Source organism: Salmo salar, chromosome ssa09 (assembly GCF_905237065.1).
Source record: "Salmo salar chromosome ssa09, Ssal_v3.1, whole genome shotgun sequence".
Taxonomy (NCBI): Eukaryota; Metazoa; Chordata; class Actinopteri; order Salmoniformes; family Salmonidae; genus Salmo; species Salmo salar.
In genome coordinates, this window is record NC_059450.1 from 133,320,096 (window position 1) to 133,340,051 (window position 19,956).

A 19,956-nucleotide genomic window follows, 5' to 3' on the forward strand; every position below is an offset into this window, starting at 1 on the left:
TGGCAGAGCTGGTGTAATTGAGTCGGGTTTGTAGGCCTCCTAGCTCGCACACGCTTTTTCAGTTCTGCCCACAAATTTTCTATAGGATTGAGGTCAGGGCTTTGTGATGGCCACTCCAATACCTTGACTTTGTTGTCCTTAGCAGCAAAGCACCCCCACAACATGATACTGCCACCCCTGTGCTTCACGGTTGGGATGGTGTTCTTTGGCTTGAAAGCCTCCCCCTTTTTCCTCCAAACATAACAATGGACATTATGGCCAAACAGTTCTATTTTCGTTTCATCAGACCAGAGGACATTTCTCCAAAAAGTACGATCTTTGTCTCCATGTGCAAACCATAGTCTGGTTTTTTATGGCGGTTCTGGAGCAGTGGCTTCTACCTTGCTGAGCAGTCTTTCAGGTTATGTCGATATAGGACTCGTTTTACTGTGGATATAGATGCTTTTGTACCGGTTTCCTCTAGCTTCTTCACAAGGTCCTTTGCTGTTGTTCTGGGATTGATTTGCACTTTTTGCACCAAAGTACGTTCATCTCTAGGAGACAGAATGCGTCTCCTTCCTGAGCAGTATGACAGCTGCGTGGTCCCATGGTGTTTTTACTTGCGTACTATTGTTTGTACAGATGAACGTGGTACCTTCAGGCATTTGAAAATTGCTCCCAAGGATGAACCAGACTTGTGGAGGTCTACAATTTCTTTCTGAGGTCTTGGCTGATTTCTTTTGATTTTCCCATGATGTCAAGCAAAGAGGCACTGAGTGTGAAGGTAGGCCTTGAAATACATCCACAGGTGCATCTCCAATTGACTCAAATGATGTCAATTAGCCTATCAGAAGCTTCTAAAGCCATGACATCATTTTCTGGAATTTTCCAAGCTGTTTAAAGGCACAGTCAACTTAGTGTATGTAAACATCTGACCCACTGGAATTGTGATACAGTGAATTATTCGTGAAATAATCTGTTTGTAAACAATTGTTGGAAAAATGACTTATGTCATACACAAAGTAGATGTCCTAACCGACTTGCCAAAACTATAGTTTGTTAACAAGAAATTTGTGGAGTGGTTGAAAAACGAGTTTTAATGACTCCAAACTAAGTGTATGTAAACTTCCAACTTCAACTGTATATTTCTAGATGAAACACTGATTAAGTTTAGTGAAGAAGTGACTGTATGATTTTGCATGTTGTGCTTAGTCAATTTAAAATGTGCTTAGAGTTTTGAAACAACTGCCTTTTTGATGATCTGGTTTGAGTTTTGTACTAAGAGTGGTGAAAATGTTACCACATACTTGTGAAAATTGCACCAAAGCAATAAAAAAAACTGTAATTTCTTGCTTTGAGGCGAAAGATAATAGGCTAGCTACCCTTGCCTAACATTGCATGTATGGATTCCCTTTCTACAGAATCCAGTACATTGGAATTTGAAAGGGATTAGTCAAATGTATTTAAAGCCTGGAAATGTGGGAAAGTACAGGCCAAAACAAAGTGGTTCAAAAACTACTCCAGAGAAAATACTTTTTGATGTAATGACAGCTCTTTCAACCCCTAGCACAAAAATGGTATCCGTAGATCCAGCTGCTTCATCTGTGGTTGAAAAATAGGGTCTTTAATGTTGGATTTCTGTGTCATCTCTTTGATATTCTTGATGTGCACTTTTCACTCAAATCTATCAGGTTTTATCTTGCTTTTTCTGCTATATATCTCCAGCTTTTGCTTTAAAGATTAAATGGCTAATTGAATATCAACCTGCTTTCTTTCTCACAAAGATTTCTGTTTTGTTTGAATTTGGATCTGTAGCGAATGCTGGTGAACAGAAAGAGGACTATTACAACATCTTTACCTCTAAAGTCAAACATAGCTGGGTCAGAGGATTAACAGGCTAAGGTTTTCCGATGCTTTCAATTGTTATAAAGCTACACTACAGTGAATAATTAGCATATAAAACTGATGATGAAGTAATTAATACCTTCATACCTAAAGTGTAGTAAGTAAAGTAGTATTAAAGTAATAAACTATTATTGGTTGTAAACATCTTTCACTACATTTTGGAAAGTCCGCTGTCTTTGGAGACTGAGTAAAATGAATCAGCAAAAGGGTCCACAGTCCCAGACTTATTCGAGGCAAGACAACATTGCAAAGTTGGAGATCCATACTCTTTGGCAGCTTGGCAGATGCATAGGTTATTGCAGGTCTGTGAGCAAGCCCAAACCATCCCCATGAGAGACACAATGTTTATAATTCAAAATCCAATAATCAAGGTACTGTAGTGTTCCAGTGCAATAACTATAAATTGGACTAGACTCCTAAATTAATGTGGGATTTGATCTGGCCTCATATTAAAGAGAGGCAAGTTCAACATTTAATGATTTTCCAGTTTGCCTGTTTAAAAAAAAAAAACATATACATTTAAACACAATCCATAATTAAACGGGATCATTGTCTGCATCCATTGCATTAGCTTGTGATGTTATACAAACAGTTGGATTAATGAAACGCTTCGGACCATTGTGCACTTGTTGCACATTGGGAGAAAAGCGTAATTGGGTATCTATAAACATAGCCAGAAGATGTTTTGCTGTCAATTCTTTCTCTAGAGGGGGGGACCAGATTTGTTTCTTTCCCATGCTACAGACGGCTATATTGGTCCGCTAATACAGGACTAGTAAAGGTCCAGTGCACTACTTTTGTAAAGAAAAAAACATGTTTTATTGTGATTTTTCAGTGGGTGCTGCAGCATCCTCAGAACCCCTACTTTCCCACGGCTATGTCTATAAATCTCACCTCATTAAACACACAATTTTCAAAAGTTATCATTTGTTTATTTTCTGGGTTTGCTTTCTGATTGTAAGCCTGCAGGCGGAGAAAACATAAGTACGGTTGATTCCAGAGGCATCATTAGCTGACAAACCAACAAATAATTGCAGCTTTGGGTGAGCATAATCATTAGTGATGCCTGACAGCTGCCTGAATCCTAGCAGACAGGCCGATGTATTTATGAATAATTTCTCCACCTCTCTAGCTACCAGCGAGTAACATTTAGGGATATAACAGGTACCAAACCAACAGCACAACACAGCACAGCACAGCACAACACAGCAGCATGCATGGCAGACTACACAGTGAATGCCACAGACTGAACAATAGAGGCTGGGAGTAATTAGCCCAAGAGAAACAATATGATGGGCCTAACTACAATAAAGATACAACCTGCCTTGTTGCTTTAATAGATAGCACCAATAACCCATTTTTATAGATTACCTTAATATTATGATGGAGGACTTAAAGGGGACCAAACACAGAGATCTGGAACCTTGAGGAGGATGAGTTCTGAAAAAAAGTTGAACTCTACAGAGAACAATAACATTGATTCCGACACAGACTCTTCGCAGAGGCAGCGCTAACCTGCCATCGACCACTGGCCGCTCGCACACTCAATCAGATTAACTAGTGAAGCAATCATCGATTGGAGGCTCTGCTGCTGGCTGACACAGGGCCGGCCATTAAGTGGATCCTCATCTCCCATGGACACAGCACAGAGAGAATGTCAGGGTCACTGTGTTCTCCTTCCGCTCTGTTCCACGGCCTTGTCACAGAGCCTATTCACTGGGAGACGAATCACTCCACCACTGGCCCCTGGAGGAGATGTGACCTAGGCCTCCTGCTTCATGGGACCTTCAATATCATGTCCTCAAGGCCCAGTCAGGGGACAGCATGCCTTGTGTCATATCATCAATGCTGCTTCTCCACAACGGAACACAGAGACAGAAGCAGGATTAGTATCAAGGCTATGATGGTGTAATTAATGCACCATGTTTCATTAAAATGTCACTCTGCTGTCCTGCTCAATGCCTTATATAGCCTACTCAGAGCATGAGATGATAAAATGCAGGTAATCAATATATCATTATGTTACAGTCACTTAAGACCCTCAAAATAAGTAATAAAAACTCACCAGCAATGTAATGATTTCAACCCATGAAAGATTCACTGTGTAGGTATGTTGACTGCCCCTAGATATAACTAGTTTTATTCTATGAATCCATAGAAACGCAAGTTTATTTTTATTCACCCTGATAGCAAGGGCAATGTCACAAGATGTCTCAAAAGATGTCAAGGCGAGAACATTCTCTTTCATCAAATAAAAGATGTGAGCATCGGTACAGTGGCTCAGATATGACATGATATGCTGTAATTCATTATTCCCTGTGAAACCTTATTATTTAGCTCTGTGGATAGCAAATGCTTTCCAGTGCATACTAAATATTGCTACTAAATTACTGGGTATTCATTATTATTCTTTCCCTCCTAAACAAAAAATTTTTTTTCCTAGCCATTGTGCTTCCACAACTGCATTGCTTGCTCTTTGTGGTTTTAGGCGGAGTATCTGTATGAGCACTTTGTGACAATTGATGGTGTAAAAAGGGCTTTATAAATATATTTGATTGATTTAGTATTGTACTATTTTATGTGCATCTTTTAGAACTAACAAAGCTACATTTGCTAGGATTTGCATAATATGTAATTTGTAATCTATAACACAATAAAAAAAACGGCATTATCTTGCAATCTTGTATAGTATGTGGAGTTAGAGACTATTAGAGATAAAGTTTTTAATGTTCATGTTCAACTATCTCAACTACACTGCTCAAAAAAATAAAGGGAACACTTAAACAACACAATGTAACTCCAAGTCAATCACACTTCTGTGAAATCAAACTGTCCACTTAGGAAGCAACACTGATTGACAATAAATTTCACATGCTGTTGTGCAAATGGAATGACAACAGGTTGAAATCATAGGCAATTAGCAAGACACCCCCAATAAAGGAGTGGTTCGGCAGGTGGTGACCACAGACCACTTCTCAGTTCTTATGCTTCCTGGCTGATGTTTTGATCTTTCACTCTAGTGGTAACATGAGACGGAGTCTACAACCCACACAAGTGGCTCAGGTAGTGCAGCTCATCCAGGATGGCACATCAATGCGAGCTGTGGCAAGAAGGTTTGCTGTGTCTGTCAGCGTAGTGTCCAGAGCATGGAGGCGCTACCAGGAGACAGGCCAGTACATCAGGAGATGTGGAGGAGGCCGTAGGAGGGCAACAACCCAGCAGCAGGACCGCTACCTCCGCCTTTGTGCAAGGAGGAGCAGGAGAAGCACTGCCAGAGCCCTGCAAAATGACCTCCAGCAGGCCACAAATGTGCATGTGTCTGCTCAAACGGTCAGAAACAGACTCCATGAGGGTGGTATGAGGGCCCGACGTCCACAGGTGGGGGTTGTGCTTACAGCCTAACACCGTGCAGGACGTTTGGCATTTGCCAGAGAACACCAAGATTGGCAAATTCGCCACTGGTGCCCTGTGCTCTTCACAGATGAAAGCAGGTTCACACTGAGCACGTGACAGACGTGACAGAGTCTGGAGACGCCGTGGAGAACGTTCTGCTGCCTGCAACATCCTCCAGCATGGCCGGTTTGGCGGTGGGTCAGTCATGGTGTGGGGTGGCATTTCTATGGGGGGCCGCACAGCCCTCCATGTGCTCGCCAGAGGTAGCCTGACTGCCATTAGGTACCGAGATGAGATCCTCAGACCCCTTGTGAGACCATATGCTGGTGCGGTTGGCCCTGGGTTCCTCCTAATGCAAGACAATGCTAGACCTCATGTGGCTGGAGTGTGTCAGCAGTTCCTGCAAGAGGAAGGCATTGATGCTATGGACCGGCCCGCCCGTTCCCCAGACCTGAATCCAATTGAGCAGATCTGGGACATCATGTCTTGCTCCATCCACCAACGCCACATTGCACCACAGACTGTCCAGGTGTTGGCGGATGCTTTAGTCCAGGTCTGGGAGGAGATCCCTCAGGAGACCGTCCGCCACCTCACCAGGAGCATGCCCAGGCATTGTAGGGAGGTCATACAGGCACGTGGAGGCCACACACACTACTGAGCCTCATTTTGACTTGTTTTAAGGACATTACATCAAAGTTGGATCAGCCTGTAGTGTGGATTTCCACTTTAATTTTGAGTGTGACTCCAAATCCAGACCTCCATGGGTTGATAAATTGGATTTCCATTGATTATTTTTGTGTGATTTTGTTATCAGCACATTCAACTATGTAAAGAAAAAAGTATTTAATAAGATTATTTCTTTCATTCAGATCTAGGATGTGTTGTTTAAGTGTTCCCTTTATTTTTTTGAGCAGTATATATATGTTGGCCATCACTTCTTTCAGATGTTCAGTCTTGGGAGTTATTTGCTTTAGCCTTGCCTACCCTAGCTAGTTTATGGGTCTCCTGAGATCCCAGCTCAAGTGCCAATTATTCCAATCTGTTTTTGTTTGGTAATTGAATGCCGAAGTCTAAGGCTTTGTCACCATTCTGACCCAATCATTCTCACCCGTGTGGGAAAGAAAAAATAGTTATCTTTTTCTTCCTGTGCAGTCAGGCATATCACTCTCACAGAATATTGCTTTGTGGTTCAGTCCTAATGAAATTGCATTTAGTTTTTCACAACCAGTGCATGCAGTACATCCTTACAAAACCATTGTACTTGAAATCCTTCCCCGGTTAGATACATTTTCACCCCCACAAATCGGCTTTTTACCCAAGCTTGACCACTCAGTGAGAGCACAGTGAGAACTAAGTTCACAATGTCTGGTTTGTCAAATGCAAACTCCATAATCTCACTCACTTCTGATTCTCAGTCCCACCTCTGAATGTCTAGCAGCATTAGAAATGATGCTCTGCTCGTCTGATCAGAGCACAACCTCATGAAATTGGTGCTTTGGTGGAGTCACTGGCAGAGGCTTCAAGGTACGATATGAAGCTCAACAGACACAGAAATAAACTCTGAGTCACAGAAACCATCTAAAACCCACTGCCATCTCAGTTAACTGCAGCAGCAGCACACCTCAGCCTTGTACAAATTACCTCGACTAGTTTATTTAGCAAATAATTTCTTAACTCTATTTCTTGAACTGCATTGTTGGTTAAGGGCTTGTAAGTAAGCATTTAACAGTAAGGTCTACACCTGTTGTATTCGGCGCATGTGACAAATACAATTTGATTTGAAAACAAGTAAAGCAAGCAGCAGCACAGTCTGAGTCTAATGGGAGTATTGACTGTATAGTACTACCTACCCAAACATAAGTACTGACAGCTCACATATTCTCCAAACTTTTAAGATACCTCTGTCCTCATTTTAATCAACACAGGATTAAAGTTTAACACCTGACGTTGCACAATGCTGAGCCTCTAATCAGGACGTTAGTGAGGCGCTAGTTTGAACACCTACTGTCTCTCTCTGCCATCAGCAACAGAAATCAGGATTCAGTATGGGAGGAGCGATGTAATCTAGACATCATGTATTTTACTTTTTTGTAATTTAGCAGACACTCTTATCCAGAGCGACATAGAGCAGACATTGGCAGATTTTTTACATAGCGGGCTCGGGGATTTCAACAAGCAATCTTTCGGTTACTGGCCCAACGCTCTTAACTTCTAGACTACCTGCCGCACTCATCATGCATTTTATTTCAGTCATTAGCATTAGAAACTTGGGTGGCACATAAAACAGCACCTTAGCTATGAGGAGTCACAATAGAAACTGGCTGCAGTGGAGACTTTAGTGCTAGCCCACACCCCACCCTTTTCACATCCAGCCTGGCCTCAGAGCCATACGAAACATACTATACTTGTTTCTGAGCAGCTCCAAGATGTATGATATCTACTTATGGTCTAGTTACTTTAGACAGAAACAAAAGTAGGGAGGTTGGTCGGAGAGGATGCGTGGGTGTAATCCACGACAGTCTAGCAATCCAAAGCTTGCAAATTCCACTGGTATTTTATTCAAACGATCTCTTGCAATGCAAAGAGGTAATGTAAAATAACAGTGCGCTGCAGTTATGAATTTAAACTATGAAGAGCCACCTTGAACCTTCCCACTGGGCAAAAACTGGTTGAATCAACGTTGTTTCCACATCATCTCAACCAAAAAATTCAATGTGATGATGTTGAATCATCGTGGAAAACGTATTGATAGGGGACATTCTTGTTTTAGAACCTAAATCCAATGACATGGTGACACATTTTTTTTTATTTCACGTTGAATTCACATTAGTTGACAACTCAACCAAATGTCAATCAAAACTAGCCGTTGGAATGACATCTGTGCCCAGTGGATTATTTTGGCCACTGTGTATGCTTATATTTGTCTTATTTCACACATGTACAAGTGTGTATTTATTTCAAAATGTGTTTTTTGCATATCCCACTCTCCCTGAGAGCCTCTGAGCAGTGGCGGTTCTAGACCATTTCAACTGGGGGGGCCAAGCTGGGGCCAGTTGTACTGTTAGAGGGTCCAGTTACATTAACAACGATGTTAAAAAAAAGAATGATAGCAAAAATTTGTAATGTAAAAATGATTTCATAAAATTGTTGTCACAGGGGCACTGCCCCCCCCCCAGGGTTAAGTGCCTTGCTCAAGGCCACATCAACAGATTTTTCAAATTGTTGGCTCAGAGATTCTAACTAGCAACTTTTTCGTTACTGGACCAACACTCTAACCGCTAGTCTCTCTCTCTCTCTCTCTGTGTGTGTGTGTGTGTGTGTGTGTGTGTGTGTGTGTGTGTGTGTGTGTGTGTGTGTGTGTGTGTGTGTAATGCAGTGCGGAGTGGGATCCACAAGATAGTGGTAGATCCTGGGCGGAGTTGCTGTAAAATCCTACCCTACAGAGCTTCCCGTCGTCGCTCACTCGATGCGCTCCCAGATTTGTTTGCCAAGGCAAGTGAGAGAGCACATGTTATACAGCAGTAACTGAACACAGTTAGTGAATATTTAACCCTGAAGTTTACGGAAAGAAGTTAACTGATCGATAATAGCGAACATATTATCGAACTTTAGGAACAGCACGGCAAGGATATCTGGCATTCGCCAGGATGCATTTTTCCAGCTGTCTGTGTGCCCTCCTCGTCGCGCTTGTCTACCAAGGTACTGTAGCTTATCATGCATCATCTCTTACATTGTTTAAAAGAAAACTGACACATTTTGTCAACATTTTTAACAAACACATAATGGGAACTGCATGGTGCTGATGAGTTTGTAGACGATACATCTGAAGTGAAAATACTTGTCATTCGATTAGCAATATTGATTTACACTGAGGTTTGTGAATACAGAGTTATAGCTAGTTTTAGTCATGGTTAGAATGTTATTTTTCCGCTCTACCATTATTGCGCATAGCATAACTACTGCGTAACTACAAGTTGTATAGCGCATTAAGTGTGTACAACCTCTGGCCACACTTCGTGGGAGTGTTGAATAGGTTTCGCCAGGTGATAGTCATGCGCTCTCAATTTGGGAGCGCTGTCCTCTCATTTTATTTCAATAATTACAACAGTAACCCGACTTTTCACAATAATTTGTGTGATAAACGTGTGTGGTAAACGTTCATTCCCAAACATATACATTACGCACTCAAACGCACACACGTACCAGTGTTTTCCCACGAGGCAGGAACGCCTTGCAGATTAAAGTTTGGCTTTTTTACATTCTGTAAATGTCTTTAAAGAAAGCTTTTTTCCCCCAATCTAACAAATATGCACCATGTGTTTAAGCATTCAGACTCAACATTTAACCAAACTGCAGTGGAGCTCTGAATAGTCCTTTGGGAGAGGGAAAAACCTGTCCTCAGAGCATTTCGTATTATTTTTTACGTAAATCAGACACTCCAGTATGATATGTAAATCAGAGACACTCCATTTAGTATGATATGTTATGTTTCGTATGGTATGTATTAATTTATGGATGTCCATCACCCATTTCATATGATATGTTACAAATTACAATTAATATTATATGTTACGAATTTGCAAAATGAATGATTTGTTATGAATTCTAGCTAGGTGGCGTTAGCTAGGCTAGGGGTTAGGTTTAAGATTAGGAGTTAGGTTAGATCAAAATCAAATCAAATGTTATTTGTTACATGCGCCGAGGGGTTAGGTTTAGAGGAAGAATTAGCTAAAAGGGTTAAGGTTAGGGGAAGGGTTAATTAACATGCTAAGTAGTTGCAAAGTAGCTAAAAAGTAGTAAGTAGTTGAAAAGTTGCTAATTAGCAAAAAATTAAGTTGTCCGTGATGAGATTCATACTCGCAACCTTTGGGTTGCTAGACGTTTGCGTTACATGCCCGACCAACTAACCCCCCTTTGTTTTTGTCTTAAGCAACCATCTGTCTTATGTAACCATACCAAACATAACAAACCATACTAAATGGCGTGTCTCAGAATTACGTACAGAATAATACAAAATGCTCTGAGACCTGGTTGGGAAGGGAGGTGGGTGATCTGACTTAGGTCCTCCTCTGTCTGACACTGTCACTTGACATGCCTGTCATTGTAAATTACAGTGTGCCTCACTTGTCACTGTCACCCGCTCTCAGGCGTTTTTACTTGAACTGGTTGGGAAAAAGAGCCTCCCCTATAATAATAGCATGTCACGTGTTAACAGTTTTTCTAGTTGGACTGTGTGTTGTAGTTCTGTTGCCAATTGCCGCTGGTTTTAAAACAGTGGAATTTGAAGGCGTTTAGGGTGGGGCTGTAATTTAGGTTTATAGCCCTCCATACCAACATTTGATGAGTAAACATGATGCTGGCAGACAGGCCGTCAGTCCTCCATAAATGGTGAAACCTTGTGTCTGTTTGCTTGTTCTATGGAGGATTGATGGAGACTTTTCAATGTGCTGGTTACTCATTACAACTTCATTACAACTTCATATGCAGTGTCATTTTAAGAAGCACTAGGCAACCATCTAGTTATTCATCTTCATCAAATCACAAAATGCCTTATTCTAAACACCACATATTTCATCTATCACTCATACCCCCTTGTAAATGTTGAATTGGAGGTTTTAAACTAAGTGTTCAGTTTGAAGGTAGTTTTCAGAATAGACACCATCAGTCAGTAATTAGATACACTTTTTATCTTTTATTCCAAAAATTCTCCTCTGGCAAGCGGTTCAGGCCAATCATGACCAAAACCTCACGCAACCGGAACAGTTTCTTTCCCCTGGCTGTGGTCCTCGCCAACCGGCCATTGGGCCCATAGAGACTAAAGGACTATGCACTCTGTGCTGCACACGGGATCAAGCCATCTCTGAACTGTACACAAAATAACTGCACTATACTGCATTGCACTCTGTTCATCTCTCAGCATTTAGATATATTCATACTGATACTGTACATTTGTACATCCACTGTATATCAACTGTATACCATTCATATATTTGTTTACCGACTGCACATTCTCTTATATGTTTATCCTCAATCTATCTAGTTGTATATAATGTACCATATGTAAACTTTGTGTAAACTCCACTGTCGGTATTCTGTCTCTAAATGTTATCTATCACTAGCAGCACCATATCACCAAGTCACATTCTGAGTATGTGTAAACGTACTTGGTGAATAAAGGTGATTCTGATTCCATTGTTTTAGAGGGAAGTGGAGGTTGTTAAACGCAGTTCCTCCGGCTCAAACACTGAGAGCTGTGACCCTCGGCCTAGACCAGATAGTGCTGGAAAAACAGGGCCCTGAAAGACTTTTAGAACAAATAGTCTGCATAGATGCATTTGTTTTTTTGTTCCCTGCCCCCCCCCCCCCCCGAATAGACAACACTCAGTGTCACACCTGGTATTACTCGTCAAGCAAGTAGGGCTCTTCATTTGCTAATGGACTAATCTGGCCCCTGTTTGCGTGGGGACGACAAGGTTTCATTGTCTGAGTGAAACCTCATTGAAATATATTCATCCACTTTCTCACTCTCCGTAACCAGCTTTTGTCCTGACATGATAGATAAATGTTCAGTTGATTGGTGTAGAGAAAGACTGGAGTGATTTATATTCTCAGTTTGCACTTGGGATTTTGCGCATGTTAATTTGTGTGACTGTGCACGTCACGTCTTGTTTAGAGGCGGGTTTGTCTAGATGTTTGTGGTTGTTCTATCTCCCATTGACTCCTTATACAATGTGGCCCTTCATGCAAAATGTAGTTTCATGGATGGAAAGCACAATAACATGAAACTCTTCATCCTTAATCGTAGTATATGATCCAGATCCTATTTACAAAGGAGAGTGTATGTGGGTGGGGCAAGACAGTGATATCAGATAATGCAATTGTAATATCATTTTTAACTTGATGTCCTACAGTTAAATAAAGGTTAAATACATTTTTTTTTAAATGCCGATGACAAGTTTTATGACAGTGTTACAGGGCGGTGACATGTTAGAATATAAATAAAGTGCTACTGCCATGCTGAAAATGCCACACTTAGCTCTGAGGAGAGCGGGTGTCACTCTGGATGACATCATCATTTTGTGTGCTCTACACTTGCATTTATGGGTCTTCAATCTGTAAATCATTCCCGTAGTATCTTTACAGAAAATGTCACCATCCTACATCATAATACTGCAAATATGGATGTTTTTAATGAGTTATTTGTGCATTGCATGACAGTATCAACAGTTTGGTATACAAGACTATATCTTTATTCCTATGAGTGACTTTCTCTCCTTTTCTGAATTCATTTCCTACCCCTCATTTAGATATGAATTACTGAAAATGGCCTCAATCACACATCATACCCAATAAACATACCACTTTTATCCAGCTTTGCAAATTTTCAACTCACACTGACAGCTCTTAATTTCCTTCAAAGCCACTGTGGGACAGTCAGTGTTGTGTTTGAACTGACATTTTATGTATGTCATAGGAAATTGCAATGAGCAACGTGTTAGAGTTTAAATGGTCTCATTCTTTGAGGGTATCTCTTGCTTTTCTCAGTCTTTCCGCTATATCATTGAAGTGCTAGAAAACATCTGGTGGAAAAAGAAAAGAACTTGTATATTTCGATAAGGGGCATCATATTTTTGGCAATCTGGGAGTGGGAGGACATATTCATTCTAGTAAACCAACATTGTGGCTATTGTGGCTCTGCCTCTTTATAATTTAATCCAGATTAGGGTCACAGAGACTAATTTAGTTTTAATCCACTTTGAGGCCTCTCGAGAAAAGGGGTGAGTGAAAGATGGAACTGTCACGACTCCCGCCGAAGTCGGCTCCTCTCCTTGTTTGGGCGGCGCTCGGTGGTCGACGTCACCGGTCTTCTAGCCATCGCCACTCCACTTTTCATTTTCCATTTGTTTTGTCTTGTTTTCCCGCACACCTGGTTTACATCCCCTCATCACTCTACGTGTATATTATCCTCTGTTCCCCCCATGTCTGTGTATGTAATTGTTTGTTACGTTTATTGTGTGACGCGGCAGGCTGGTTTTTTCCGGGTATTGTTTTGAACCCGTGGTATTGTATTGTTGTACATTATTTGTGTGACCAGTGCACTATTCGCTTTTGCCTTTGGCTAGAGTGTTGTGACGCTGTTTACATTACATTACATTACATTTACAGTTAAATAAAGGTGAAATAAATAAAATAAATAAATAGAAAATTTAAGTCATTTAGCAGACGCTCTTATCCAGAGCGACTTACAAATTGGTGCATTCACCTTATGATATCCAGTGGAACAACCACTTTACAATAGTGCATCTAAATCTTTTAAGGGGGGGGGGTTAAAAGGATTACTTTATCCTATCCTAGGTATTCCTTAAAGAGGTGGGGTTTCAGGTGTCTCCGGAAGGTGGTGATTGACTCCGCTGTCCTGGCGTCGTGAGGGAGCTTGTTCCACCATTGGGGTGCCAGAGCAGCGAACAGTTTTGACTGGGCTGAGCGGGAACTGTGCTTCCTCAGAGGTAGGGGGGCCAGCAGGACAGAGGTGGATGAACGCAGTGCCCTTGTTTGGGTGTAGGGCCTGATCAGAGCCTGAAGGTATGGAGGTGCCGTTCCCTTCACAGCTCCGTAGGCAATCACTGTCATTCACAATCACGCTGTTGCGTCCGACTGATTTGCTTCTGCCAATTAAAGTGTGCCTGTTCACTCATCTCTGCTCTCCTGCACCTGACTCCAGTTGACCAGTTGCACACCGTCTGACAGGAACCTATCCTTTTACCCAAATGCTGTGGATGAGGGTGAGCTAGCCAATAGGTCAGGGTTCCCCAACTGGCGGCCCATGGGCCGAATTTGTCCAGCAGGTGGTTTTTATTTAATTGGAAGGACAGTGTGTACAGAGACAGTTGACTAGGTGGAGGGTCCAGGATCCTACTGAGGGGCCTGTAGTGGTTGCAATGGCCCTGCACTCTGTGTGTTCTCAGTCTTTAGTAGGACCAAAATTCAGTGTTTTTATGTCTACATATCATTACGATAACTGCCTATATTTACCTAGCTATTTGAAGTGGAGCTTTCCCGTTACAGCTAATATCACAGGTGAGAGGGAGAGCATACAGCTCCATGAATGAAAACTCTATAAATCATCCCTACACTCTTAGGAAAAAGGGTTCCAAAAGGGTTCTTCGGCTGAACCCTTTTTGGTTATGTGGAAAGGGTTCTATATTGAACCTAAAAGGATTCTTCCTGGAACCAAAAAGGTTTCTTCAAAGTGATATCTTATGGGTACAGCCGAAGAACCCTTTAAGGTTGTAGATTGCACCTTTTTTTCTAGGAGTGTACATGAGTGAGAATAGGCTGTGATATGCACACATCTAGCATACTAGATTCATTCACTCTGGTTCAATCTCTGATTTCTCCCCTGAAATGTTCAATTCTCAGTATTCACTTAGTTTAGAGAAAAGTATCGTCACTTTCTGTTAAGAGCCAGAATAACAACCTATCCCTCAACGTAACCAAGACTAAGGAGATCATTGTGGACTACAGGAAAAGGAGGACCGAGCACGCCCCCATTCTCATCGACGGGGCTGTAGTGAAGCAGGTTGAGAGCTTCAAGTTCCTTGGTGTCCACATCAACAACAAACTAGAATGGTCCAAACACACCAAGACAGTCGTGATGAGGGCACGACAAAGCCTATTCCCCCTCTGGAAACTAAAAAGATTTGGCATGGGTCCTGAGATCCTCAAAAGGTTCTACAGCTGCAACATTGAGAGCATCCTGACTGGTTCCATCACTGCCTGGTACGGCAACTGCTCTCCCTCCGACCGCAAGGCACTACAGAGGGTAGTGCGTACGGCCCAGTACATCACTGGGGCTAAGCTGCCTGCCATCCAGGACCTCTACACCAGGCGGTGTCAGAGGAAGGCCCAAAAAATTGTCAAAGACCCCAGCCACCCCAGTCGTAGACTGTTCTCTCTACTACCGCATTGCAAGCGGTACCGGAGTGCCAAGTCTAGGACAAAAGGGCTTCTCAACAGTTTTTACCCCCAAGCCATAAGACTCCTGAACAGGTAACCAAATGGTTACCCGGACTATTTGCGTTGTGTGCCCCCCCCACCCCAACCCCTCCTTTTACGCTGCTGCTACTCTCTGTTTATCATATATGCATTGTCACTTTAACTATACATTCATGTACATACTACCTCAATTGCTCCCGCACAGTGGCTAAACGGGCTATCTGCATTGTGTCACACCCACCAACTCCTCTTTTACGCTACTGCTACTCTCTGTTCATCATATATGCATAGTCACTTTAACCATATCTACATGTACATACTACCTCAATAAGCCTGACTAACCGGTGTCTGTATGTAGCCTCCCTACTTTTATAGCCTCGCTACTTTTATAGCCTGTCTTTTTACTGTTGTTTTATTTCTTTACCTACCTATTGTTCACCTAATACCTTTTTTGCACTATTGGTTAGAACCTGTAAGTAAGCATTTCACTGAAAGGTCTACACCTGTTGTATTCAGCGCGCGTGACAAATAAACTTTGATTTGATTTGATTCTCCGACATTATCTGTAGTGAGAAAATGTTTCAGCGCTACAGAGCTATAGTCAGGCAGCAATGAGAACATTTAAGCCAACACAGAAAACAGTGTATTTCCGCAATGTAAAAAAAGAGTATTCACAGTGACTGGACACACACAGCTATAAGATGTACAGCTTTGCTTAAAGAAAATGAAAGGGCTTGTGTGGCCAGTGTAATCAGTCTCAAACAATGACTCACTGGTGACAAAAACATTTTGTCTGCCTGTGATAGTTTTACACATGAGGGTATCAGTAAAACAGCCAAGAGAGTCTCAATTACACTAGCTAGTATGATTAGCTCATCCCAGTTTTAGAAAGGAGCGGGAGATTCGTTCTGTTTCAACATTCGTGATTGAGATTTCCCCTTAATCCCACCCTTATCCAGAAAACTCACAACTCTGCTTGTATTGTCACTGGTTAGACAGGTTATAAAGGCCTGGGTGGGGTTTTATTAGACAGCTTAAGATATATGACATGTTTTACATATAGATTACATTTCCAGTCACTCATTCCTGTGTGAAAGCCAAAATGTAAAAATGTTGGAGAATGGCACAGAACACCCTGGTATTTCATTGAATGGAGATGCCAGCCTTCGAGTCCGTATATGTATTCTACTCCCCATTATCCCTCAGCAATCTTTCTTCATCATAGCACTCTTGCTATTCACACACCAAAAAATATATTTATTTGTTATATGAAGGGAGTAACTACATTTTAGAGAAAGCCTTTAATAACAGGAGTGAGATGACACTGTGCAACAGCACTCTCTCCCTAGTCCCGTATGCCGAAATGCACCTATTGAAATGCATGAGGGTATCTTTGGTTTTGGGGAAAGCCTACAGCGCACTGGAAACGGCTCTGCCCCTGTTTTGGGACAATTAAGTGAGGTTGTTTCTCTGTTTTGTTATTCACATTATCCCCCTGCTTTCTCTGGTTTCCTGCGGACTCCCCCTGACAGTATTGATGCTGACTTCTCCTGCCGTCTCCTCTCTTTGTCATGAAGATGGAACAGCCCACCCCCCTGGGAGGGCATTGAGTGTCTTCCCCCTGTTCTCCCACCTCTCATATGCGCAAGGCAATCCAAGCCTACTGGGGGAAAGTAGGTCTGGTCCATATGAAAGCTAATGACATGGCCCATAGTGAATGACACAACAATCTTAGTTGAAATATTCCTTGGAAAGCTTTTTACTAGGTGTGATTTAATTAGAATAGTTCATTAGCTATACCATTAGCTGTGTGCATGAAGAGGAAGGGGAGGTGTTCCCAACCTCTTTGTTCTCAGAACTCATAGAAGAAAATGTATCTTGTCTTGTTTTCGTCACATTGCCTGATGGAATCTGAAAAGGGAAAAAGCCGAAATATTGTGTCCCGTTATTGAGAGCCTATTAAGAGCTCTCAGTAAGAGAGCTCCCAAGCACTAGGAACTCAACCAGACCCACTAAATTTCAGTGGGGAAACTGCCAAAATGTACACACCCATAAAGTGATTATATTGCCACCTATTTACATGGAGTCAGGGCTGAAGCACGTGGTACTATTGCGTCACACCTATTTTTGACTCTCTCTGCAATCCAGAGCGGTCTATTGAGATGACAATGTCATTGTCCAAAAGATGAAGCAGAAATAAGAAGCAGTGGGCAATAAAATGTCATGCAATTTTCACTTTCCCATTCACTTTTAAATCGCTTTTTGGTCAGAAACAGTCCATCAATAGTTACTGGTCTCTATTCATTCAAACTTTATTTTGCAATTTTCAGCCATGAAAACACAATGTCATATTTAGTGTAGCTCCATGAAGTATCCTGCCCCACGGATCCAAACATAAGTGTTTTGTGTCTGCGTTTGACCTCAGTAGTCCCCCATTCTAGCCTTTATAAAAGCTAGTTCTTTGTGCACTGTTGATGTCCCTCATCTATCCTTCTGAGAAGGCGGCACACTACGGAGCCCGGAGCTATCTATGATTACATGCTGCTTCAGATGAACTTGCAGGAGTTCTCATTCAAACCCAGTGAGTGCCTCACTTTCAACAAGGGACAGACACTCAGTCACTGCATATCTCTGCTTTCTGGAGATTAAAACGCCTGTCATTTTTGCATGCCAGGGTATATAAACTCGTAAAAATACAGAATATCATATTCAACCCTTTTTCTTCAGCCCACTCACATGTCAAGAGTGCAGGGTGTACTCTTCCTTAGTTGCTTTGAAGTATTCTTCAAGGTCCTAAACATGTTGCTCAGGAAGTTTCAAATGCATGCTTCCTCTCATGCGTTGGATTCCTGGCTGTAAATCCCAGGTGGTAAAGGACTTTGTAAGAGAGTGGTATTTATGCTGATACTTATCTGGCGGTGGAGCTCTCGCTGCATGGAATTCAAAGCCTTGTATTAGCCTTGGATGTATGGAGTGCCTTCACCTGATGTGTACATGAAAAATCCAGAACCAAGGCTTTTGTGATAATTTGTAACAATACATTTTAGTTAATCTTTTATATATTCTAAACATAAATCTGAATGATTATTTTTACCATATGATAAAAGTACATTAAAAGGTGTCTGGTGAGGTTGAGAACTAGACATATTTACTGGTCAGTCACTGGTTGATTCTGGCCTTAAGGGCGTGATACTCATAAAACTGCATGGTGAACGACCACTGCAATTGACTGTTTATATAGAAGGTATATACAGTACAGTGTATTTTTTTAATTAAATCTAAGTACTCAGAATTCTTCTCACCAGCTCTATTATCTTAGATGTTGAACCACTTCACTTTCAATTAAGTAAAATGATGCTCTAGTAAATGTGTCACTGTGTGGATGCCGTTGATAATGAATGCCAAGTGAAACTGTGAGGTGTTTCATTAGCTAGTTGCTACTGTGCAGTAGCTGTATTCTAACCCTTCCATTGTCAGACATTAGTGGGTAGGTGAAAAGCCTCTTGTGCACCATTTAGATGGAGAACCTAATTTTCTAATGGGACCCATCTTGAGAGGTCAAGTAGCCCCATGTTCCTGCAGAGAATTCTGAAAAGTACTTTAACTCCAATCAGAGCTGTTAAACCAGGGTTTCCCAAACTCGGTCCTTGGGACCCCAAGGGATGTACGTTTTGGTTTTTAGCTCTACATAGCTGATTCAAATAATCAACTAATTATCAAACTAATCATCAAGCTTATCTATGCATTATCACTTCACCCCTACCTACTTGTACAAATTACCTCGACTAACCCATACCCCCGCACATTGACTCGGTACAGGTACCCCCTGTAAATAGCCTCGTTATTGTTATTGTTATTGTGTTACTTTTTATTTAAAAAATTATCTTTTCTTTATTTATTATTATTTATTTTCTTGACTCTATTTCTTGAACTGCATTCTTGGTTAAGGGTTTGTAAGTAAGCATTTCACAGTAAGGTCTACACCTGTTGTATTTGGTGAATGTGACAAATAACATTTGATTTGATTTGAAAAGCTTTGATAATTTGAATTAGCTTTGTAGTGTTAGGGCAAAAACCAAATGTGCACTCTTTGGGGTCCCCAGGACCGAGTTTGGGAAACGCTGTGTTAAGCAGTGAGACAGCTTAAGACGGATCACAGGAATTTGCAATGAAACACTAGAATCTGTTCTACAATGATGAGTCTTTTGCTTTAGAAACACCTTTCATGTTAGAGAGAAGGAATAATGTTTTCTAAAGGAATCACAAACTAATTCAGCTGCATAGTTCCGTGTCAAATAAATGCTGCATTATTCGAAGTGCCAGCCCAGTATATGAGAGCGAAGCAGTTGTAAAATAAACTTCCAGGTGTTTCATTTTGAGTAATGGAGGTGCCATAACCCATTATGAATGTGTTTACATTCTCACCTGCAGTAGATACGAGGAGAGGATTTCTCTTCTCCTAATGTAATGATAGTGATTTCATTTAAATCCTCCGGGTTATGCAATAAGAGATTCTCACAATGGAAAATGCATAACAATTGGCTAGTCATATTAGTTTATATGTTGTAGGGATGAATGGGTATAGCATTCCCCTCTCTCTCTGAGGAAATCTCTGGATTACCTGTCCCATGCTCCAGACCTTGCCATTGTGTTTTTGCCTATAAACAGATCTGACACAGGCAG

At 41.5% G+C, this 19,956-nt stretch overlaps 1 protein-coding gene across 2 annotated transcripts in view; it reads left to right on the top strand.

The window, feature by feature from the left end:
- Positions 1-8,682: 8,682 nt before the first annotated feature.
- The window catches only part of LOC106613009 (CD166 antigen homolog A), a 66,537-nt gene continuing 55,263 nt past the window's right edge, over positions 8,683-19,956 (top strand). For both annotated transcript variants that reach the window (XM_014214821.2, XM_014214822.2), the window contains exon 1: positions 8,683-8,976. In XM_014214821.2, coding sequence (XP_014070296.2) covers positions 8,925-8,976 — 52 coding nt within the window. In that variant the 5' untranslated portion in view covers positions 8,683-8,924. The remainder of the gene's footprint in view (positions 8,977-19,956) is intronic.